Source organism: Cygnus olor, chromosome 3 (assembly GCF_009769625.2).
Source record: "Cygnus olor isolate bCygOlo1 chromosome 3, bCygOlo1.pri.v2, whole genome shotgun sequence".
NCBI lineage: Eukaryota > Metazoa > Chordata > Aves > Anseriformes > Anatidae > Cygnus > Cygnus olor.
The window spans coordinates 120,194,531-120,219,281 of NC_049171.1; the positions used below are offsets into that span (position 1 = coordinate 120,194,531).

Here is a 24,751-nt window from a genome sequence, read left to right on the forward strand (position 1 = left end):
GGAATATCGGGCTGGTGCGAGGCTCTTTGTATGTAAATAATGTGTTTAAAAAAAAAGAATTCACACACTCCCTCTCTCTCTCTCGCGCACACACACGAGGAAGGGCCCTCCCCACGCCGGTAATTAACTGACACGTTATACCACTCATCACCAATGGTGGAAGCTCGGAGCTCGCCCAAAACCCGCAATTTCGCATCTGCAAACACTGTCTTCATCCACTTGACTTCCAAGACCCGCCCACACGTGGCCAACCTTTCCCGGGTTTAATGTATTTTTTTTCTCCTCCTCTCGGCAGGTTCATGTGTGGGGACCAGCCTTATATGGACTGTTCGCTCCAGCAATGGCTTGTTTTTTTCAAGCGGCAGGCACGGGTTCGGGGTGTTTAAGCAAGATCCAGAAGTGATCCTTTTTTTTTCTCCTTTTTTTTTTTTTGTGCGTCTTTCCCCCTTTCCCCTGGAGTTACAAACTATTTTCGAAGCCAGCTGCTGCTCCTGCTCTCCGAATTTCCCCCGCTGCAGAAGGAGCCCGCAGAAACCCGGAGATCCACCGCCGCGGGGGCTCCTCTTCCTCTTTCGCGCAGACCCCCCCCGGTTATTTTTCGCCGTGTTTTTAACTCCTCCGCCCTCCCCCCCCCGCCCCGGCCGCCGTGTGCGTGTGCCTTGGTGTCGCCGCTGCCCCGTGTGTGCGTGCGCGCGGTGACACGGCGGCTCGGCAAGCTGCTCCTCCAAGTCCCCTGCCCCAATTTGCCCGGACCATGCTCTGACCACACAAAGACGGGCTTTTCCGTGAAGGACATCCTGGACCTCCCGACACCAACGACGAGGACGGTTCCGCCGCGGAGGGCGGCGAGGAGGAGAGCGAAGCGCCGGAGCCCCCCAAGAAAGCGGGCGTTCTGGGACAGACCCCCTTGGACACTGTTCAGGCGCGCCCTGAAGAGCCCCTTCTACGACAACAGCGACAACCCCTACACGCGCTGGCTGGCGAGCGCCGAGGGCATCCAGTACTCCCGTGAGTGCGGCGGGCCGGGCCGGGCTCGGGGGCCCGGGGGCGGGGGGCGGCCGGGGCTGCCCCGGGGGCGGGCGGGGGCCGGGGGTCCGGGGCTCGCCCCGCGCGGGGCCGGGCGGGCGGCGCGTCCCGGGGCGGGCGGTGCCGTCGGGGCCCGCTGACGGCGCCTCTCTTCTCCGCCGCTCCCCGCAGTGCACGGGCTCACGGCCGGCGGCGGCGGCCCGGACGCCGCCGCCAAGTCCCCGGAGCCGTCGGCCGACGAGTCGCCCGACAACGAGAAGGAGGCGGCGGGCGGCGGGGACGCGGGGAAGAAGAGGAAGAGGAGGGTGCTCTTCTCCAAGGCGCAGACCTACGAGCTGGAGCGGCGGTTCCGGCAGCAGCGGTACCTGTCGGCGCCCGAGCGGGAGCACCTGGCCAGCCTGATCCGCCTGACGCCCACCCAGGTGAAGATCTGGTTCCAGAACCACCGCTACAAGATGAAGCGGGCCCGGGCCGAGAAGGTATGGAAGTGACTCCTCTTCCCTCCCCGCGGCGGGTGGCCGTGCCGGTCTTAGTCAGGGACGGCAAGCCCTGCCACACGCTCAAAGCTCAGGACTTGGCAGCCGCGACTTTCCAGACGGGAATCCCCTTCTCCGCCTATAGCGCCCAGTCTCTAACAGCATATGCAATACAACGCCCAGTACAGCGCGACCAGCAACCCCCAGTACCCCACAGCACACCACTTGGTACAGGCTCAGCAATGGACTTGGTGAACGCTGTAGGAGAGCGTGCACACACGCACACGTTCCATGCGCGCAACCTCACGCAAGCACACACACGCAAAAAGGAGGAAAAAATAGAGAGACAGACAGACTGATGCTCCAAAAAGAAAATCAAACTACAGGGGAAGGAATGGAGAGGGAAACGCTATTACTATTATTATTATTATTATTGCTATTATTATTATTATTATGTTTGGGGTTTTTTTCCCTCTCCTTTTTCTTTCCCCTCCATTTTTGGGGGGCTCGGTTTCATTTCGGGGGGAGGGCGGGGGGAAGGGCGGGGAGGTGTTTTGTGCGTCATTGTTTACAGAAATTTTTGCGCCATTCAGAGTGGTCCTGTCTACCTACAACTAAAATAAAAAGGGGGGGAGGGGTCGTCAGAATAATAATAATAATAATAAAAAAAAAAAAAAAAAAAAAAAGAATAAAACACCCGGTGCTCCTGTGGTTTTGTGAGGTGCGTCCGGACGCTGGGAGCGCGGCTGCCGGCCTCGGCAGCGCCGTGCAGAGCCCCCCGAAACGGAGAGCTCGATTTCTCCACTTCTGGCACAATTTTGCCCGTGGCGTAATTCCCGACAACTGTTAGCAGGGGTATTTTAGAAATCGTTCTTGGCATTGCCGCCGTAAGCAACAGCCACGGCTTTCCTTCTGGTTTGCCTTACACGGGACCGCGCACGGCTCTTCCCGGGAAGCCAGGGGCACAAGGAGAGGAGACGCAGCCTAACCTGCCGCCCGCCACCACGGGAGAGCCCGGCGCCGGAGCTGTGTGCAAAGAGGGCCCTTCCACATTTAAATACGAATTTTAGTAAAAACGCTGGTTTGGGATTTTATTTATTTATTTATTTATGAAAGAAAAGAAAAGAAAAAGAAAAAAAAGAAAAAGAAAAAGAAAAAGAAAAAGAAAAAGAAAAAAAAGAAAAAGAAAAAGAAAAAGAAAAAGGAAAAGAAAGAAAAAAAGAAAGCCCCGGTTTTGTTTGACTTCGCGCCGCCGCCGCCGCCTCCTCCCGCCGGCCCCGCCGGTTTTGGGGACGGGTTGGGGCCAGCTGGGGCGCGGGGCCCGGCGGGGAGACCCCGGGAAAGGCTGGGGTCCCACCGCCCCCCGCCCCGCGCCCGCAACTTTTGCCCCGGCAGTGGCAGGGAGCGGGGCTCTTTCTACCGGCGCCACCACTTTCCCACCCGCAGGACCTCCCCCCCCGTAGCTGGGGTCCCTTGGCGGGGGGCGGCTGTCGCCGCAGATGCCCCCCCCGAGCTGGCGGAGCGCGGAAACTTTGGGGCTGCGCCGGGGCGCGAGCGGGAGGGCGAAAGAAAGGGTTAACGCCTGCCGGGGTGAGGGGCGGCACCCCAAGAGAGAGGCTGGGGGGACGGCGGCGGGCACCCAGCGCTGTCCGGGGACACCTGGTCCTCTCGGGCAGAGCCGCGGGACATGAGCGCTAGCACCCTCACCGCTCTCTCCCTGTCCCGCTCCGCGATTTTAGGCTGCCGGAGGTACCACAAATATACATTTTTTACAGCCTCTCCCGGTGCGACGGGGCCGGGCAGCGCGCAGAGCGGCGGACAGCCGGGACCAGCGGCCCCGGGGGGGGTGTCCGCGCCCCTCCGCCCCCGCGCAGCCCTCCGCGGGCAGCGAAGAGCCGGCACAGCCGCCGCGCTCGGGGCTGCCTTCCTTTCCTTTTTATTTCTTTTTCCTTTTCCCCTTCTTTTCCCTCTTGCCTCCCTCTCTCACTCGCCCGGGAGCCAGAGGCCGGGGAGCGGTCCCCGACACCCAGCGCCCAGCGCCGGGCACCCGCACCGCGCTCCCGCGGGAGCTACGTGCCACCGGCCCCGCCGCGCTTCTGCGGGTTTGGTTTTTCCCTGGGCAGGACGGCGCGCGAGCCAGGCGCGGGAGAGCAGGAAAATACTTTCTCACCCGCCCCCCCTTTTTTTTTTTCCCCAGGCTCGCTAAGTCTATAAAACCAGTTGTGTGGCCCTAACCTCCGTGGCCTTATATCTCCCATGCTGCCGGGCAAGCTCGGGCAGTCTAATCTTGCACAATATACAGTAGACTTCACAAAACAGCACCATGGGGAGGCAGGGAGGTGCGCATGTTAGAGGCGTGCATATTAAGGAGACGGAGGCAAAGGCAGCCAGGGTTGGGCTGGGCCGGAGGGGGGGGAGAAAAAAAAAGGGAGAGAGAGTTTGGGGGGGTTGAGCCCCCTCCCTGCGCCTTCCCCCTCTTCTCCCCCCACACCCCCCCACCCCTTCCCTCTTTTTAGGGCCTTTCAATTCATTTATCGGAGGCAGTACATCTCGGAGTCAGGGAGCAGTGTCCTTTGCGTTTTGTTACGGCTGTCACTCGTGCTCATTGTTAGGCATGTTCTACATGTTGTATCCCATATGGCCAGCTGGGCCGGGGGACCCCTCACAAAACCCAAATTGTGCCCAGCTTTCAAAACCAGCATTGTTGTCTGTGAAAGGAAGACGAATTAAAATTCGTGCTATATCTATTCTGGAAAAAAAAAAAAAAACGAAAAGGGAAAAAGAACCCCTCTCTCTTTCTCTCCCTCTCTCCCTCGCTGTCCCTCTCTCTTTGAAGAATAACAGGGCCCTCCTTTTCCTCCCGGTCCCCTGACAAGTTCGCCCCTCGCTGCGCAGGAGCCTCGCCTCGCCTCCCCCGGCGCATCCCGCGCCGCGCCCGGCCGGCCCCGCAGCCGCGCGGGGCGCACACAAGGGCGCATTCACCCTCTAATGTTATGCAGCCCGCAGCGCCGCGCTGACCGACTCCCGTCCTTTCCAGAGAACTGGCTCTCTCTTGTCCTAGCTCCTCGTTGTGCAAGTCAGCGATTAGAGAAAAAAAAAAAAAAAAAAAAGAAAAAAAAAAGACAGAGGAAAGAAAGAAAGGCAGAAAAAGAAAAAAGCAATCATCCTTGACGCTTCCACCGCCCCCCACGCAGCGGGGGGGCCTGGGTTGATCCGGTTGGGAGCAGGCCCGGCGGGGAAAGGAGCCTTCACCTGGGCGCCGGCCCCGGCACCCCCGGCCCCTTCCCACCCGTTTGGCCGCAGCCCCCCACCCGCCAGCGGCAGCGGGCACTGCGGGGGCTGCACCCTCGCCTCCTGCCCTGCTCCGCTCCTCGTCCTCCTCCTCTTCTTCCTCCAGCCTCTCGAAGGGCAGAAACTCTTTAGGCGAATCAGATAACCTGATAATGAGCTGGAAGCCCCGTTAAGCCCTGGAAATAACTTACTTTCGTCACCTATTGACTGTTTGGCTTAGTTTGGAACCGGTGGGATTTTTCGGGTCTTTTCAAGAGAGCCGGTCAATGAAAAGCTAATCCAATATTTACCGAGTATAAGAACAATTCTCGGCGGTGTTTATTAAGGGGCCGGCGGGGAAGGGCTGCCGGGGGGGGGGAGAGCCGGGTCGTCCCCCTCCCCCCGCCGTGTCCGGTGCCCCCGGGGCGGTGAGATGCGGCCGTACGGGAACGCGCTCCTGTGCGCGGGCGCGCATCGCCGCCCCGTAGCCCCGCATCCAAACCCAGAGCCCCCCCGAGACAAACGGCCCCGCTATCCTTCCGCAGAGGAAACAATTTCGGGGTTTATTGCTCTCTGCAGCTGCGGGGATTTGCCCGGTGCCTTTTTTTTTTCCTAATTTTCCTGCAGCGGCGCGGGGCCGGGCGGCCGCTGGGAGGCAGCAAAGCTCCGCGCAGGCGCCGTGGAGCCCCGCGGAGCCGCCGGGGCGGGGAGGTGGCGGGACTGGGCATCTCCGTTGCCGGGGGCCGGGGGGAGCTGAGGCGGCGGGCACCGGCCCCTGTCCCCGCCCGACGGGGCGGCCGCACGGCGGCGCTGCCGCACAAGGGACGCGCCGTCGGGGCCGCCGCCCCCCCGGCGCCCTCCAGCTCCCCCCGCCCGCCCATCGGGAGCCACGGTGGGGAAAAGGCTGACCCCTAATCCCGACCCGGGGCAAGGGGACACAGAAGCGGGGCACCCGGTAGCCCGAGGTGTCAGCAGAGCTGCCCGACATGGGACCCCCCCTCCGGGAGCCCACGTTTCACCTCCACTCCTAGCACCAAGGGCCAGGGGGACGGGGAGGCAGCGAGGATGGGTGCATGGTGCTGATAGCACAGCTCTCACCCAGCACTCGGCCTCTTCTCCCCACTGCCTGAAGTCAAAGCAGGGGCAAGTACATGGATAGCCACAGCTGCCTTCATTGCTCATACACATCAGGGCATTCAGGCACCATTTTTCCCTGTGCTCTGGCCTATTAGGTTTCTTGTGTTAGCTAGAACAAAGTCTAAAAGGATGTCAGTACTCACATTTTGTGTCAAAACCGAGGCCAGTCTCTGCTTTTGTCCCTGCTTCTGGCATTTGAAAGTATCAGAGCAGTCAGGACAGCTCTGTAACCTCATTTGGAAGAAGAAGTGAAATGGAATGAGTGGTGGCTCTCATTGCTGGGAGCAGCATGGTGTGCTCACCCCCCAGGCTGACCCTACTGGGTGCTTCAGCAGGACCACAGTCCTCCCCCAGGCCCATCCAGGCCCAGCTCCACAGCAGCCAGCCTGCTGCTTTCCGCAGGACAGAGCACAACAGAGCACACAAGCGCTCTTTAGAAGAGGGAGATCCCCATTTCTTTCCCAGGACATCACCTCCTCCAGCCCCAGAAAGATTTATTCTTCTTTAGAGGCTTACCCATTCTGCACTTATTTCTCTCCAAGTGATCCATATCTAATTTTTGCATTTAATTTGGTAAACAGCAAGGCTTTAGTTCATCAGATTCACCGGCCAGTAAGCCAACCAAGCCCCAGGATTTGACATTCCCTTTAAAACACAGGTCTTCCTTGGAATTGAACGTTCACACTGAACCCCCTATACTCTCACCCATTCCATAGACAGCTGCCATTTCTTGCAGAACCAAAACATGGTGACTAATGACACTTTGTAAATAAAGAACACACAGTTCTGGCTTTTCTCCCCCCGCATGTGGAACACAGAAGCACACAGAGCAGCATCTGGTGCTGGAGGCACCGGGGTCCAGCCACCCATCAAAGGCACCCACCTGCTGTCCCTCCCCACTGGCCCTGTGCTGGGTTTTGGCAGGCCACAGCCAGCACTCCTGCACCTGCTGTCCTGCCTTCTCCTGGCTGCCTCAGCCTCACCTGCTGCCTACAGGGGCACCCCAGGGCCCAGGGGCCACTTGTGCCAACCACACCAGCTGCCCCCAAAACACTCGATTAACAGGCAGGTTCCCAGAGGCCATGCTGCTCCCATGTGAGGGACAGACATTGGGCTGGGAAACGAGGACAGGAGACCAATGCCAGTCAACTGGGTGTGCAATCCTTCCCCTCCTGCAGGCACCCCAGGCCGACAGCACAGTCCACAGCACTCTGCAAGCTTGGCTGGTCACAAAATATAAAGCCTTTCCCACAGATAACAAGGAGGGTCTGAGAGCATCAGTGTGCTCTTCCGTCCCCCTGCCACAGGTATGTGCTGGCATGCAAATCTGACAAATTATTTCTAAAAGTTTTACACAGCAGGCAAAAGTCATCTAAAACATGAATCACATCTCCTTTTAATGTTTAGGTGTTTTATTGTTTTACACAAACAAGGTTTGAACAGTCAGAGGTAACTGGGATGCATACAATGGCCCCTAATTCCACTTACACATTGGGGGTTTAACTGCTAGGAACCTTCTCAATGCTACCAATAGAAAACATTCAAAATGCAATGTACAAATCAGAGAGCTTAGAGGAACCTGCCTTGTATTGCTGCAGATTGACTTAAGCAAACATCAGAGTCCCTCAATTCTACATAGAGATCTGCTGTATTTCATGGGGTTAGTACCATTTCAGGGAGAAAGTAATCCATCAGGAAAACTGCAAGCAAAGCTGCTCAGAATAAATTGTGTAAAACCATGTTATCACAGCCTGGTCTGGTCAAACAGGCTGAACTATTTCAACTGTTTAAGGAAAGAATACCTTAAAACAGCGTATGTGTATTCTGATGGCTCTTGTTTTTTAGTGCCAAGAACACAAACCAGCAGTATACCAGTTAAACTCAGAGAGACAAAACCACAAAGAATTCAAGCACCCGCTCTGACCTCAGGAAGTATATAAAATGGGGGAGATTTGGGGGGCTTAAAGGCTCAGGACACTTTTAGCATCTAAGGTCACATACACACCAGTAAAATAAGTGGTGATTACTCCTGGAACATGCAGCTCTACAGCACCAGGCAGCCAACAGAGGCCCTGCTCTGCCCCAGCTGTAGGAGCACCATTTCCATGCCACCTCTGAGCTCAGGGCAGGCGTGGTGTCCCCATCCTTTGGTCACACCGCTGACAGGAGCGCCCACTGGGGCTGGCTGATGTGGGTGTGCAGGTTGCAAACAGCATGCAGCAGAGCTTCCTCTCCCACGGCCTTCAGTATGCGCTGCCCACATCTTGTAGGAAAGAGTCCTCTGCAGGGAAAAAAAAATAATAAAGCAACGGCTGTGAGAACCTAAGTCAAAGCATACTGTGGTGCCTTAGATTGAGCTGGGTATAGACCAGCCATGGAACAACCCTAGAAGACCCATTCGCACACTATGAATGACCTCTAACCTGGCCATATTTTGCCCTAAATGCAAGACGAAGTATTACCTTTGCGAAGACGCACACAGACCTCAGCTTGCATCACATGTATCCAAAGGTTTTGGGAACTCCCACAGCTTCCTCTCACCTGGAGAGGGGCTGTGGCACTGTGTCAGCCCCATCACCTTCCTGCCCAGGCAAGGCAATAGGTGAGGAGGGGAAGGGAACTCTTACTAATGATTTCCAAAGACAAAGGCTTTAAGGGTCAAAAGAAAAACTTGCCCATTACTTCAAAAAGCATCCCACAAGCCATGAGTAGGTGTGGAACTTGCCTTTGATGGTCACATTTAGAGTTAGATGACAGCCAGGCAAAAATCCACTACAAAAGAAAATTCAATGTAATCACAAGCAGTGACTTTCAATAGCAGCTGTATGCTGCATTTTTCAGAAGACTGCTTAATTTGTCCTTGTCCAGTGAGGCCACTTAAAACTCCATATTATGGGCAAAAGCACAACTGAAACTTGCCTACCTTTTTGTATTTTGGCTCTCTTTTAAGGTAAGCATTTCAGAAAGAGGCAGAAATAAAACTCAACCCAGGCTCAACAAAGAACATCTAAGCTGCTTAAGAAGATTGAAAGAGGAGAGAAGAAGCTGTCGCCACCCATTCTGCACCAGCAGGCTGCCACAATGCATTTTGTGCGGGGTAATGCCCCAGTAAAGCAACCACATGGGAAAGAGAGGTGTCAAAGACCTGGGGACAGCAACTTGGTGGGGAGACATTACTGAATGGATCACAGAATTTGCCTAAAATGACAGAGGAGCTGTAACATTGACAGCAATTTTGCCGTTTTACAGTCCAGGACACTTTGGATTCACCCCCCTTTTTCAATTCTGGTTGAATCGCGCGCTTTTGTGTTCGCAGCCTGCCTCACGGCACAACATGATGATTCAGCTGCAGCCCTGGGGCCATGTGATGGCAACCTGGTCAGCACATGGTCTGTCCAAACCCACTGTGGGACAGATAAGTGACTGCCAGCTGGTAATCATGAACTTACCGTCCTCACAGTGAGCACAGCTTTGCAGGAGGGGCTGGGGAAGGAAGTTACCGTGGCCATGGCATGCCATCTCTGGGAAATAAGCACCTGAACATCACACTCCATCCAGACAGCTATGGGTCCACCTTCTGCTGACTCCAACCCTCTGAAATCTGAAGATGCCTAATAACTTCATTAAAGAAGGCTTCTGCCTTCAGAAAACTCACATAGTAAAAGCTAAATAAGCAGCACATGCAGAAGGAACTGGGATTTTTCTAGGAACCCCAGCATCTGTGAAGGAATAAATCAGCTCAATTGCATGTTCTAAGCCATCTGGCCTAACATACCATCAGTTTTTTAACACTGTCATAAAAACAAAAACCTGAATCAGTCTAGAATCGGTCTACTTTCCATTTGGCTAAAATTATTATGTGAGTATTTAAATGGGAAGCTAAAAGTAATCACTTAAATTTTATCCCCTTTACATTTGAGAATGTAAAACTGAAGCTCAGCAGTAAACAAGACTTTTTCTATAACCAGTCAATTTTGTTTGGTTTAAACTAAAATTCTAGGGCTGTCTTTTCATTTATAGCTATGCTTTGTATCTAGGTTAAGAACTTTAAAGTATGCTAAAGATAGGCTTTTGTTCTCTATCTACTTGCTTTTACCTCTCAGTTACTCCTAAGGTCAGATCTTCAGCTGTTGGAAGCCAGTGTCTCTCCATTAGAGCCCGTGGGGTGTGACACTGACTGCAACTGAGAGCAACCCGCCACGAGCGCGCTCTCTGTTCACAAATCACCACAGGTCACAGCTCCAGAGGGGCTCCTGGACAACTTTCTGTATAATTCATGATCGCTTCCTGAGGTAAATAATGCGTTCTGTGCCTCAGGTCATTGTGCTTCTTCAAAGGCCCAGGCAAATAAAAGTTTGTTTTTATTTTATTTTAAAAATGACTCTTTGCCCATCTTCCTTGTTCTCCCTTTATCTTGGCTTTGACCCTGATGACAGCAAGTAGTCACTGTCAGCTCACCCCTTCCATTTCAGACCCCTCCTCAGTAAGCAAGCGTGCACAGCCGTCAGCTGCTGCGTGCCCCAGGCCGAGCTGTGTGGTTTTACTGCAGGACAAGCATGCCATGCTGTCCTCAGTTCTCCAGCTGAAATGCCGGCACCTGACCCCATCACGGCCCCACACTTTCCATGGGGCTTGCCCTGCCCTCTTGCCCTCCCACCAGCAGGCACAGCAGCCCAGACTTGCTCTTTGTCCAACATCTTGGCACACTTGGTGAGGGCAGAGCAGGAGAAGCTTGGCCCTGTTGTCACCCCCTGTTCAGACCATGGGTACACCACGTAATTGAGGAAAGCGGCACCCACCTGAATTTCAGGAGGCTCCTCTCCCATCTCAGCCACAGATGAGGGCAAAGCTTCATTCTTCCTCCTCCAGAGCAAGGGCAGAGCACAGCAGGCACTTGGGTTCACCTTCAAGAGCAGCTTTGGGGGCTGCTGCCAGCCAGTGACATGGCTCTTAGTGGCTTCCAGCCATGGAGCACTGTGGGAAGCCACCATGCCCCTCAGCCAGGCTGCACACAGCACGCGTGGTGGGATGGAGCTGCAGATCAGCACACCGTGCTGCCTTCCAAAATGGAGGCACCCAATCTGCAGACACATCCCCATGAGCATGAGATGATTCCTCACACAGCTCAGACAGACCAAGTGCAAGCATCCTTACTTAATTTGTGATACGGCACTAATGGAGCCACACTTGGGGAAATTCCACATTCACTACTCCTGCTACTGTCACTGCCAGGGACAGTCGTAGGCTGTGGGGGACCTCTCACATGACCCATGCAAACAGTAATTATGTTCCTAAACATTCAGTTCCTACCTTCCACAGGCTGATTTTAAAGGCAAACAACAGCTTTTCTAATTTTCAATTATTCATGGGCCACTTAAGATAGTCATCAAATATATAATCGAATTAAATTAACATATTTTGAGGTTTGTAACCCAAGATTTCCTGTTTCAGCCACAGGATGCCTGCTTCTGTTTGGGTTGCCACTTAATCATTGCACAATATTTGTTTTGGCTTTGTTGTGTGTAAGAAGAGATTTTACTATTCCATCTGGCTGCAGCACATTAGTCAGCAGAGGATAAAAGCCACCCTTAACTCCTCTGTAGGCTATGTTAATGTGACACTGTACTGCACTATGAAGCTCTGGAAACAAACACCAGAGTGGAGCAACCAGAGATGCATACAACCACCCCTATCAACCTTAACTGTCTTTACCAAATGCATGCTATCCAGCATCTTCCCCATGCTCCATACTCCTTGTCCCACTTCCTAAACTGCCTGAATAAAAACCACACAGGAGCGCATACAGTCTGCGTGCCTCTCAGAGGCATTTTCTGTGTCTTCTTCACCACCATGAAAAAAAAAAGCTGTCTTATGAGAAAGGATTTCATCTGTATTTATTTAGGATGACTTCACCGTTGCAATAGCTCTTGGCTGCCCCAAGATGAATCAGGGTCCCACCACACTAGGTGTGCAACACTCCAAACCAATTCAAAGACAGCGCCTGCCATCTCAGTCTGGAGAAGAGCTTGACTTACCACCCACTGGAATCAATGGGAAGACTCACGTTGACTTCAGCGGACTCTGAATCAGGCTCTCAAGGGAAGACAAGCTACAAGAAGTGACTGATGGATGCAGACTTCATGTTTATTGGCACTCGGAGATGTGACAAGGAGTTCTGACAAGTCACAGATGTAAAAAAAAAAATCAACAACAAAACTCTACATCATCTATAATCAAGTGTAAAATAAGTGGAAACAGCAACAGTTTCAGCACGAAGCACTTCCAGTGGTACTTACCGCTGATCTGCGATCAACAAGTCGGGGTTAGGAAGGACAAGAGCAGAGACATTCACACAACAGAGCTGGATGTGCGACGATTCAGTCACTGCAGCTCCACTGGGAGGGAGAAACAAGCGGGGCAAACGTGCCTCCTGTTAACCGTCTGCCGCTTCTCGGGGCAGCCAGCACCCAGCTCGCATGGTGTGCCTTTGGGATGTGTCAGCACACCTGCCAGCCCCAGACAGCCTGCCCATGCTTCACTGCAAGAACTGGGGTGACCGGGGCAGGTCCGAGGGCTGGAAAACCTCTTCTTGGTGCTCCACATCGCTCCTTCCAGCCAGCGCCGTACTACGGGGGAGGGAAGAGGAAGTCAATTAAAAACCTCCTTTTAAAGAAGGGAAATAAGATACCATCAGAATCCAATCCACAGAGCGAGTAACAGCTGAGCAGGAGAAGCTGTTTTACTTATTGAGTGGCATTTTAGGCACAATGGTTTACATTTTAGATAATTCAGTGTATCAACTGTACAATAAAAGTAATTCAATGATACCATTTTCAGCCTTTGAGCAGAATGGATCTTAATTGCCAAAGAGACATTTTCCTTCATATCTCTGGATCTCTACTTCATGATTTTTGTACTTTGAGCCTCAGAAAATTGCAGCTCTCCTGATTAAGTGCTTAATTGTGGTCAGTACTTTTCAAAGTATTTTCAGCAGTTAGTTTAAGTTCCACTTCAGAAACGCACTGTTATCGACTTCTTTATCAACTTGCACAATTTCCCCACATCGAATGCTTTCTGAAGCATCCTCCTGCCTTGGAAGGGACTCACAAGGCAAGCTGGGCACACTCCTTCTGGCACCAGCCTCTGGCACCAGCCTCCGGCTCTCCAGGGGGCCCAGCCATAACCACCCAGCACCTGTGCCCTCACCACCAAGTGGAAGTGCTCCTTCCCCTCCCCAGGCCAGGTTTGCCAGGACACCAAAGGAATTTAGCTGTGATTTTAAACCAGGAATTAAATGCTAGTATATTACTACTATGTACCACTCACCACTGGGTTGCCCCAATATTGCTCCAGCATCATGGGACATAATCACTGCCGTGCATCCACAGGTGCTAACGAGGACACACAGCTTCATCTCTGCCCCTTATGAGACCATGCGAATGTGTTGATGGAAGTTTGAATTTCCAGCTTTACAGCACTAGGAAATTAAACATGGTGTTTGAAGTCCTTTCTAGAAACCTTGCACCAGGTCTCCACTGATCACTGTCACATCTGCAAACTTCTATTGGGTGCTGTACCACTGTAACATCAAGTGTAGATTGCCATCAGTTGAAACCGTTACAAGATTTTCAATGTTGTTTTCACAGCTGAGAGATAAAACACATTGTCTGAAACACACCAGAGTTTAAGAACAGAGAATATCTCAGCACAGTTTAGAAATACTTAGACTCGGGCAAACGCATTATCAATCAGCCCAGATCCTTACCTCCAGGCATTTGAGCAGTCGCCTTGAAACCAAGACAAGGAGAAAGGGCTCCTCATCTGCCCACAGTGATTCACATGAAACTGGACCTTTTTGGCACAGGAACTGTTCAGGCCATTTATCCATCACCAAAGCTGGCACACACCCTATTTCAACCACAGCACACCAAGTAGCAGCACATTGCTTTCAAGCTGCCAGCACACAGAAATGCTCAGGGGCACATGATGGGGTGAACTGGTCAAAAAGCCAGAACCTAAAGCCTGGTTCGAAGCTCAGCTGCTTGGCACTGGCTCCCACAGTGAATGCTAAATGAACATTTGCCCATCCAAGAGGCCAGCGAGGACCAACAGGAGACTTTATACCAGTTAGATGAGGAGCCAAAACACCACAAAGGCAGGGAAACACGAGGGCTGCTCACAGCCCTGGGCCAGACATCGCAACATCGCGTCGTGACATCATGACATCGCATCATGACATCGCATCGCCAGGCTCAGGCTGCCAGCGGTGCAGGACGCACTGCTCCTTTGAGCAGCGTCGTGCAGCCGGGAACAGTTCCAGCCTCGCCATCAGATTGCCTTCTCTCCCCATTTTATGGGAATTTGCAAAAAGCTCTTAAAGTTTAACAGCTTCTGTGCAGTGTGGTTTGAATTTATAGTGGGTTAAAAAAAAAAACACAACATGGTTGAGATCAAGCCTTGCTCCAGGAAGCCCAGGGTGTCTCAGGGCTCAGTTCAACCACACATCTCTGGAAAGTTTTCCTAAATTAAGAGTCAGGGATGGAGCTAACCAGACCTCAGCTGCACGCTCAGCCATGGAACCTTGAAGGGTCTCCTCATTCCAGGAACACTGACACTCGAGCCAATTCTCACCTGCTGCTGAGAGCTGTGCCTCTTGTGTGCCACAGCACAGAAATAGACACACAGCAGGCCCAGCTCAGCCAGGAAATCCCTGCCTCTGCTACCAGGCGCCTTCCTGCAGTGCAGGATCTGTCCCAGCGCAGGAGGCTGGAGCACGCAAGCCCAGGGGCACAGGCAGCTCCCCCGAAGCTCCCCACCAGGGCCAACCTCGAGCTCCAAGTTGACAGAAGCCACAGGGCACCGCAGTGGTGCCACCAGCCGACGTTCAAACAACACAGCCGCTAATGGTTAATATGAAAATATTTTCATCTCGTTGTACATGAGAAAAGATAATTACTTTCACGGTTTAAGAACTGAATGTGTTGATCCAAGTGTAATCTCTGTATTTTATCATTTGATTATTACATTAGAAATACAAATGTCAATGGGCTGTAGTAACCCAAGTTATCCAAAGAAGAAAGATGTGTTATTTAAATTGTAGGACAGAGAGAAGAACAGAAGCCAACGAGGGACTTGGAACTTTCATTAATTAAAAAAAATATTACTTCTGAAATGTATTTCAGGAGCAGAGAGCTTTTGTATTCCTTAAACGCTTTCTTTTGTCACAGTCAGAACAAGGAAAGACAGGGAGGATGCAATCACAGCCTTTGTAAACACACTGAAGGAAACCACAGAACTTCCTAAATTACTATATTTTTATTGCCACCACTTCCATTTGTGCCAGATGGACAGTAAGGTCTGTAACTCTTCCAAGAAGAAAAAAAAAAGAAGCACTGAGGTTCATCTGAGGAACCCAGCAGCTGGGGACTTGGGAAAACACTAAATTAATGACAGCTAGCAATACTGGATAAGAGCACTCCGAGTAGCAACACTTGGCTCCACTTCTACTTCTTTTGCTCCTGCAGCATCCCCAAGCCAGGATCCCCCTGGCTGGTGCAGCCCCACTTCCTTGACATGGCAGCCAGCCCAAGGGCTCGTGTGAGATGAGGGCAGCCTCCCCAGGAAGGGGACAAGGGTGTCTTGGCAGGGACGGAGAGTAAACCCCAACACAAGCAGCAGAACTGCAGGCAGTTTCCATTTCTTGGTCACCCAACACAGAGAGATGGGGCCCAAAGTGCTGCCCTCCCACAACAAGGAGGTGGCATGCTTTACAGATGCTTAGTGGCAGCCACGTACTTGTCTGCCACGAGCTGGTGTGAGAATCCCAATCCATAACCCTTGGAGATGGAGGTCTGAGCAATGCTTCATTGACATTTCTCAGGGGCTCAAAGCCTGAAGATGCTTTTGTCTTCCCTTTACTAATCTTTGCAGTCCAGTTGGCACCTTGCTCTGGTGCCTTGTTTCGTTTTTGTAAGCCCACATCAGTTTTTTGTCCTTCTTATTCTAAACCTTCCCTAATCAATCTGCCACGCAAAGAATTTTCTTTACACCTCAGACCAATTCAACTCAAAACGATGTGAAGTACAACCAGAGGCCACAACAGAGCAAAGCACATCTATTTATTCATTTAGAAATGCGGTGCTGTCCTCTAGAATCCCTGTTCTGAACTTCTTGCTAAAAGCATCTAACACAAACTGGAAGCCAAGACTGTGCGTAATAGTTAATAACACGAGTGTGCTGCCAAGAATTGATTCAAATTGTTATGATTTGCTGTTGAACAAGCTATTGCCTTGATTTCTCAGCAAAGTTCAAGTTTACCGCAGACTGATTAGTCCTGCTAACATTCCTGAAGCACCTACTGTTGTATGAAATTTTATTAAATTGCCAGCATCAACGGCTGTTCAAAGTTTGTGCGCCTTATTGCAATTGATGACAGCAAAATAAGGAAATAAAGGAAGGGGGAGGGAGGGGAACCCTGTTAAGGTTTTTTCTTTTTCCTTTTTCAATAAAATGTCAACTCCATTATATAGATGTCAACTCCATTACTGTAATGCTCCTTCTGTAACCTCAACATGTAACTATCTGCTAATAAAACAAGTTTCTCAAAGGAAGCACTGAAGGCAAGCATACCCACTGCAGGTTTCAATCTGTTTAAGAAAATGCCTCTTTATCCCCATAGGCACGTATACCTCCTCCATTACTCCATTTCCCTGGTTATCTTTGGCAACAGAACCCAAAGCCCCACATGCTACCCCAAGGAGCTGGCAGTGGCCTGACCTGTCCTCCTTACAGAAGCCAGAAAGCGTGGATAAAGAGCGAGGCCATAAGGAAGCTGCACCAGAGCAGGGATGGGAGCCATGAGGGCTCCTGCCCAGGGCCCCCAGGTGCTGCTAATCCCACACAAACACTCCCAGCACTCAGCAAGGCACTTGGTACACAAGGCAGGTACATGCATATGAGTATTTGGAGGAAAAGACAAGGATGAAGCCCGGAGCTGTTCACAAGCACCATGCCCCACAGATACTTTTTTTTAAATTCCATTTTTAAAATAAAAAAACATCCAGGGGGAAGATCCTCACCGTCCCTGCACAACAGCAGCGAGAAGCCCTGAGGAGGACAGGTCACTTCCCGCCAGCTTGGGCGTGTTGACTGTACATGTCAATATGGAGACAAAGATGAGGACATATTTTAAAAAGAATAAAGAAATCCATTCCAGAATGGGGGTTGTTTAGATAATTGATTTCCCTTGGACTTACAAGCACTAAATAACACCCTCTGAGCCACATCTCCCAGATAACCTTTTCCTTCAAATCTCTCTTCCAAAGGATTGGCCTTTGACAGAGGCATCTTTCAAAGTGCAAATCCAGCAAGCTTTAAGCCAGCTCATAGGTAAGACCTTTCTGAGAGAACATGATGGTGATTCCTCAAGCAATTATTTTTTCTTAGTATCCTTTGCATAGAGAGAGCTAATTAACTGCCTGCGAGCTTCTACAGATTCACAGCGAAAATGAAGTAGTACAAATGTCATAATTAATTAGCAGTTTAATGCTAGAATGAACACAGCAAAGGTGATATAAATATTCAAGCAACAGGACCTCCACACCAGCGTGCTCATTGGGCGAGCCGCCCTGGATTCAGCGGGGATGCTGCTGTCCGCACCCAGTGGCCACGGGCTCAGCCCAGCCCCAGCGCCCCCAGCTCCTGCCTGCCCCCACCGCCTGCTGGAGAAGGGCCCCACAAGGGCGCTGCCACCTGGGACCGGGGCAGCAGGAGGATCCTGCACCCAGCCCTCAAAGGGAACAGACTCAAAGCACCTACATAAGGCCCTAGGGCTCTGGAGCAGAGTGGGCTCACGCAGAAGGAGCGAACAGGGTGAGCTTACACATCTCCATGCTGGGGTATGGGGCTCCTTCCACACACTGTGCACAGGCGCGCATGGCTCCTCTCAGCTCCCCCCTCTTTCACCTTGGCCCGCAGGCATTCCTTGGGGCAAAAAGTGAACAAACAGAGCAGTTCCACCAGCCACCACCCTCCCAAGCTTCCCCACAGCAGCACCACTGGTGCAATTTGTTCTGCTTTGCTCGTTACAGAAGGCAAGGCTTCTTTTTCAGTTTTTTTTTTTTTTTTTTTTTAAATGCCACCATCACTTTGCAGAAGGCAGCTGCAGGGGGACAGGCACCACAGGGGCACCCATGACATAGGGGGTCAGAGCCTGCAGAGCACACACAGCACAGAGGGAGAAAAAGGAGTCAGAGCAGTAACCCAGGGTATGAAAATAGCATAGCCTTGGTGATGAGAAAACAGCAGAGAAGGTCCTCAATCTCCGTTAACTTTTTTCTCCAGCCTAATAAAATCCTTCATTAACGCAATCTGGAAGAGGCCAGCACCTCTTAAACATCTGCCCGGGTGCTTTGCTCAAATACCAAACTTATCCTTCCCACCCCTCCTCTGCTTCCACACACCTGCCCATCTTAGTGGCCTATGTCAGCACTCCAAAGAGGCACCATTTACAGAGGCTTCTCCCCCACAGTGCTGCCTCTCACAGGAGGGAACAGTGACATAAGGGCTCCTTTGTGCCCAGGAATCACTAGGGGACAGCACCCTGCCAGGCTCAGGCTGCAAACGCAACCCATCCACGTGCAGTAGCCTACCCCAGAGGCATCAGCAGGGCATTCACTCCTACAGCCTTCCAAAACCCAAAGGTAATTCCCCTAGAGAAGTGCTTGCAATCTAGGCAAAAGACAACAGTGGCTGCAGCGATGGGGATTTCCAGGAAGGAATCTGGTGATGCCTCCTCAGAACCCTTTTTGCCACCACTTGCTCCAAGTCCCCTCCAAGTGCATTTCATCCATGAAACTTTTTTAACCAAATCCTCCCAACTCAGGCCTTCTCCATGCCAGGTTGTGCCACAAACTCTCACAGGTGTTGAAAGAGGCCAGCCCACAATTTCAGTGAGCATACAGACCAGATGTAAAGAGTGCCTGCATGGTCTCATCCAGCCCCAGGCAGAAGGTGCTAGCTGAAGCTGGAGACACGCCTAACAACACAGAGATGCACCTAACGAGACAGAGCCATTAGAGCACCTTGGGGCTGAGCGCATGGGAGAGCTCTGGCAATGACGTAGCTGGTGCCCTCTCCAACACCACCTCCTGGTTAGGAGCATGACTCCACTGACCCCTCACAGTATTCACCATCCTTCACAAAGCCTGAAAAACCCCACTCACATCACACAAACTGTCTTGACTGAGAGAAATTGCTCCAAGCTGGTGGATCCTCTCATGGCGAATGATAGCTATAGATAGCTGCAAGACACATGCTTTCTTCAGTCACACCTATAAAACACTGCATGCAAACAGGTAAACTCTGGGGAACAGCAGCACGATGTGACACGTGGCAGACAGAGGTTGGTGACCCCAAGGGACACCTGACCTTCCCCCACAGACCCAAGCCCACCCCACAGCCCACCACCAGCCCAGCTCTGCTCAGTCCCTCTGGCAGCATTCGGACCCAAGCTAAGTGAGTTAATTTCAAGCATGGCCCAGGGACTCCTGATAGCCAGTACTACGAGTCAGATCACAAACAACAGCTTCCCTCAGCATGTACATTCTTTAATTTACTTAAAAGAAAAAGCTCAGGTGTCATTTCCTTAGAAAACCATCCTTCTGCCCAGCAGCTCCTTTACCCCCTTCCGATCCCCTGAGGATACTTGTCCTGCTGTCCTGCACATCCCAGTCTTGCAGCTGCGGGGTCATCGGCAACCCACACACAGAGTGGCTCCGGCACCAAAGGGCCCCATGCTCACCCCCCGACCCAGCACCTCCCTGCCCACAGCCCCGTGCTGTGGCCCGTCCCTCTGGCACAGCTCCAGCCCCCAGCCCCACACAAGCGCTTGCTCTCACACGCTCCTGCCTGGGCTCACCCCTTCCACTGCGCTGTGCCTTCTCCCCCTCTGGCTGCCACCTTGCTCCGCTCAGCCTCCATGAGCAAGGGCTCTGAGTAACTATGGTTACTTCTAATTGTGCAGGGAATATTATTCTGACTTCAAAGGCAATGGAGAGGATCCTTCAGGAAGTCTCTCTACTTTGTGATTCCCTCACACTGTATCTAAATCTAACCCAAAGAGTCACCTTGACCACAGGCTGACATAAGGATGCCAACAAAAGAAATCAGGAGATGTCAAATGAGCGTGGAGGTTTTTTCCTGATTTTTTTTCCCTCTTTCCAAGGAAGGACATGTGATGCTAAATGCCTATCTGCAGTTTCATCTATAGCCAACTATGTATCTGCAGATTGTCCAACTTCTCTACCTACTGCTCAGGCTAGGTATTGGCACCCTTTGACTCTCCCTGTTAATATAAAACACCTTAGGTGCTTTGCTAAGTAACCTATTTGCAGCATGGACTCCTGAATGTGCCTACAGACCAATTTTTTGAGGGCCTTCACAGAAGGACATCTGGGCCCTTTCTCTCTAGCTGGGGTTTATCTTTGCTCATTGCTAGGATCAGAACATTTATTTGCATGACTCGCACAGAAATGCCATGCTTCACTCCATGTTGTAAAGCACAAAGCCAGTGGCAATACAAGCTTCAGGGACTGAAAAAAGCAAACAGAAGAGACTCAACACACCAAGGAGCCCAGACACTGCCACCTGCCATTCTAACATCCAGCTCAGGGCATGCAGCAAGGGGGAAAAGCCTGTGCAGGATGTCCCCTGGCCCCCACAGTGTCAGCAGCGCCCATGGCAGGGAGGCCCAGGCAGGGATCCCCAGCCCCACCATAGAGACCTCCCACGGGTGAGAACCCAGCAGCTACGGCAATCACTGGGACAAACAGAGGCTGGCATTTCTCAGACCAGCAGAGATTCCAGATCTGACAGAGGAGACATCTCAGCTCCCTCCTGATCCAGGCACAGGAGGAGATGGGTGCCAGGGGATAAAAATTTAGCGTTACATTAGCACACCATTTGTGCTTGTGGGAAGCACCAAGGCTTCTTTGGCAAGTGGAAGAAGCTGCATGGGTTTGAGTGGCCTTCGCGTCAGCAGAAAGGGCTCCTCTGCCTGGTCCAGGACAGGGGAGGCTAACTTTCACCCCAGCACACTACCTGGCAGCACAGGGATGTTTGATGCCTCCTCCGCTGGTGTGAAGTCCTGAGCACAAGTGAAGGTGTGGACAGACAGACACCTCCAATGCAAGTTGGCTCCTCTTCCCCAGCCAAGGACAATTAACTACAAGCAGCAGGGATCAGGAGGAAGCTTTAAACACTGCCATAGAGCAACACAGCAATGACTTCACAGCTCAGGTCTTACTGGGACATTTAACTGGCTTTTCCACGCAGAGGAGTCATCGAGCCTTGCACACTGCAGCGATGAGGAAAGCCATCCTTGCTATTCAGGTATATTAAATAAAAATGAAACAAACCCAGCACAGAATGAAAGAATGCTATATAAGCCAGGAGAGAAAGTTCACCAGGGGGCTGCTGAGGCACCCAAAGGAGCCCAGCCAGGGCACGGGCCTGCTGCCAGCCCAGAGTAACATACAGCATGAGACACCTCGCAACAAAGGCCAAAGCCCTAAGTAAATATTCATGTTCTGTTGTCTGAGAGCAAGCTGCACGAGCTGACACTAACACAGCACTGAAGTATCTTCTTTAGCATCAGTGACTAGGAAACACAAAAACAGCTCTTGGATATTTCTTTTAACGTCCTTTGCTAAATAAGCTGTTTGCAGCATGCACTCTTGAACGTGCACAGGCCAACTTTTGAGGGCCTTCACAGGAAGAAGAAGAGGATGCTCCTGGGAGCTCACAGGAGATGGCTTCACTCACATCACGACACCATTTCTCTCACAGAAGCCTTACCCAGGCAGATCTGGGGACACAGGACCTTTACCTGGGTCTCTGTAGTTGAAAGCATCCTTCTCTCGGGGCAGCAGGACCAGGGGCTAGAGCCTGCCCTGTTGCTCCTGCTCCTGCTGCACAGCCTTCAGGGGACAGCCCCCCCTGCCTACGGGCATTAATAGCCTTGCCCAGCCCCACACAGGAGGCAGACAAGGTTGGCTGGTAATGGCCAGCACCTGCGCCAGCCCACAGCCACCCCCCAGTTCCCTCTTCGCAGTTTGAGGCAAGAAATGCAATAAATGAGAAACTGGCAAGAAATGCAATGGGGAGTTGGTGGCATGGTCAGTGCCTCTCAGTGTGCAGAAGGGAGCAGGACGAGCAGTCCTGTGGTATTTCAGTGAGACTGAAGCATATGCAGCGGAAGTGACCAGTGGCACCACCTAATCCAGGCCCAAGGGATTTTGCTGAGCACAGAATGAGACACAGCTGAAATCAGTGTAATCCTCATTTACAGGAGCTGATCTCAGACAATGCCTGCACCTAGTGCCAACCCTCGGGGTGCTGAGTCTTTTGGTGCCTTTTGCAGTGATTTGGCAGGAAGCCTGAGGGGCCAGCTGGTGTTCCCAGCCACGCTCCAAGAGCAGAGATGAACTGGCTGGCAGGAGTGGCAGGAGCTGGTTACTGCCAAAGGGCACTGAGACCCACACAGGTACCAGGCGTGGTGCTTCAGGGCACACAGCACGGGTGGGCAGGAGGATACTCACCTCCAGGGCAGGGTGATGGGGGGCTCCCAGGAGGGGACTTCGGCCCAAAGCACAGCACCAGAAGGGCCAATGAGGGCTGGCTGGAGAGATGGTCCCAAGGGAAACTCCATCGAGCGCGCACAGCTCTCAAGGAAGGTTTGAGATGTCCGAGACATTTAGCGTTCATCCCAAGCAGCAAAATGTGCAACGTCTGCAGTCACAAGGGAAAAAATTGCAAACGGTAATTGTGTAATGGTAATTGTCATCAAGCAAAGACGGACGGGGCGGGGGGCCCTCAGCGTGGGCAGGTGCTAGGTTCAGCAAGGAGACCACCCCTGCCACCTACGTCTGCCGCTGACTTTATTCTGTGTAAGCAAAGCCACCAAAGTCTGTGAAAATGCCTCCCGCAGCTGCTGTCCAGGTGCCGACATCCCTGGCGAGGAGACGCCATCCAGCTGGGCGCAGACAGCAGGAGCCATGTCTGCAGCGGGAGCTGAGATCTCTCCATGCCGCATAAACACCGTCCCTTCCCTGTGAACAGGCCATTTAGTGACACTTAAAACTACTAAATCTGGGGTTTATGTGGAAATGATTTTAGAGTGCACTGGAAACCCCAGGTCCCTTTTTCAATCTAACAACGTCTTTAGAAAGCAATTCTTTAAGCTTCCATTTCCAAGACCTTTTTAATCTCTGCAAATTATTGGTAAGAGCAGAATCAAGGCAAACTGCCATCAGCTGTGATCACAACACTGTACCTCAGCAATGAGTGACTATCGCTGATTATTTAGAAGAAACTATTGCTTTTAGGCGAGCTGCCACAGAAATAAATTAGCATTTATACTGGATTATTGAAAAATGCCAAAAAAAAAAAAAAGTCAGCCTCTATCTATATGTCAATTGTGTCTTGCCAAGGTCAATATCTTTACTGTAATAGACACAGTCTAAAATAGCAAGAACAACTTATCTGTGGAAATGAGTGCCGTATGGCCAAAATATGTCATTATTATCAGAAAGACAAACTGGTTTCTGAAATGACACCCGCACTCCCACAGCTTTAAATAACGGTGACCTTTGGGGCTACATGTGTAATCAAGAAGCCATGGAAATAACTCAAAAAAATTAAAAGCTAATAGTTTGACTTCTTGGTAGGTGATTTTCTATCAGTCACCCTTATTGCATTTTTCATATCTTTTTAAAAAATCTTCTTTTGAAAACATTTTGCTGAATTCTGCAGCTAGACCTTCCCATGCTCTGGAAGGACACAGTCCACTTTTGCATGTCACTTCTGGGTAATGACTGAGTAAGGTAGAAGAATATACATTTTATAAATGAGGATGACTTTAATTTTTTTTTTTTTTGTGCGCAACATTTGCCTTATTAATTGGATTTTCATTAGCATCGGTCAAGCATATTCTAAAGAAATTAAACATTTTTTCCCATTGGCAAAGCCAGAGTCACTGAAGTCGAAAGGAAACAAAGGCATGTACCAGGTTTCTGCTAAAGTAAAACAGCAAAAGGAAAAATCACCTCCTTGTTTCATTTGAACTGGGACCAGGTATTTCACACCAGCCCTGCCAAAGTGCTTCATTTATTAATATGTGAAGAGCCAGGGGTGCTCCCGGCGTGAGCAGGCATGGCACTGTGCTGGCTGCGCTCATCCTGGGGGCGCCGCAGCCCCTGGGGACCCTATCCCCTTGCCATGCTCCCCGTCCCACTTCCCCCAGCAGCGCTTCTGGCCTGTGGGGCCCCTTCTTGCCCAGCCCACCCCTTCCACACTGCTTGTGATCTGTCCCTGCAATGCTACCAGCCCTGCGCCTGGCTCAGTGGCTCCCCACGGGTTACATCAGCTGCATGGGACCCCGAGGCCCTGGCCCCTCACCAGGTTCATGTCCTGCCCAGCCACTCAGCCCCGAAGCAGCCGCCACGGGCTCCTGTCGGCACCCCAAACCAGCCCAGCCACTCCACTCTGCCATCCCCTGCCTGCCTGGGGAGCTCGGGCTGTGATGCGGAGGGGCCATGGGTCAGGGGACCCCCTCCAGGTGGGGGGAGCATCCAGCATCCGCTGTCTGCAGCGGGACTGCCAAAGAGTAGGGGACGTGCTCCAGAAGGGGGTCAGCCTCGGGAGGCAGACAGAACACATGGAACAAAGCAGAACAAAACGATAAAATGACTGAAACAAAATATAAAACATGGGTGTAACTGCCAGCCTTCCGGGGAAGACTCTGGTGGAGCAGGAGCTGAGCTACAAGGCTGCCCAGCAGCCCA

At 51.9% G+C, this 24,751-nt stretch overlaps 1 protein-coding gene and 1 long non-coding RNA gene across 5 annotated transcripts; one reads left to right on the forward strand and one right to left on the reverse strand.

The window, feature by feature from the left end:
* Positions 1-386: 386 nt before the first annotated feature.
* On the forward strand, positions 387-2,019 carry NKX2-2 (NK2 homeobox 2; the record flags this gene model as incomplete). Its single annotated transcript, XM_040552469.1, is given in 6 exon segments — positions 387-801; positions 804-930; positions 932-1,008; positions 1,198-1,500; positions 1,503-1,660; positions 1,662-2,019. Coding segments are annotated over 6 exon segments (1,176 nt in total), but the record flags the coding sequence as incomplete, so codon positions are not given.
* Positions 2,020-7,318: 5,299 nt separating this feature from the next.
* LOC121068232 lies at positions 7,319-21,884 on the reverse strand. 4 transcript variants are annotated; one of them, XR_005818732.1, is made up of 4 exons: positions 21,796-21,884; positions 13,236-13,488; positions 11,945-12,535; positions 7,319-8,190 (listed from the first exon to the last, which is right to left on the reverse strand). It is a non-coding gene; the product is annotated as an uncharacterized LOC121068232 (long non-coding RNA). The 4 variants fall into 4 exon arrangements; XR_005818733.1 differs by lacking the exon at positions 7,319-8,190 and having other exon boundaries at positions 9,819-12,084; positions 12,202-12,535; XR_005818734.1 differs by lacking the exon at positions 7,319-8,190 and adding an exon at positions 9,819-10,990 and having other exon boundaries at positions 11,974-12,535.
* Between the last annotated feature and the right edge of the window lie 2,867 nt (positions 21,885-24,751).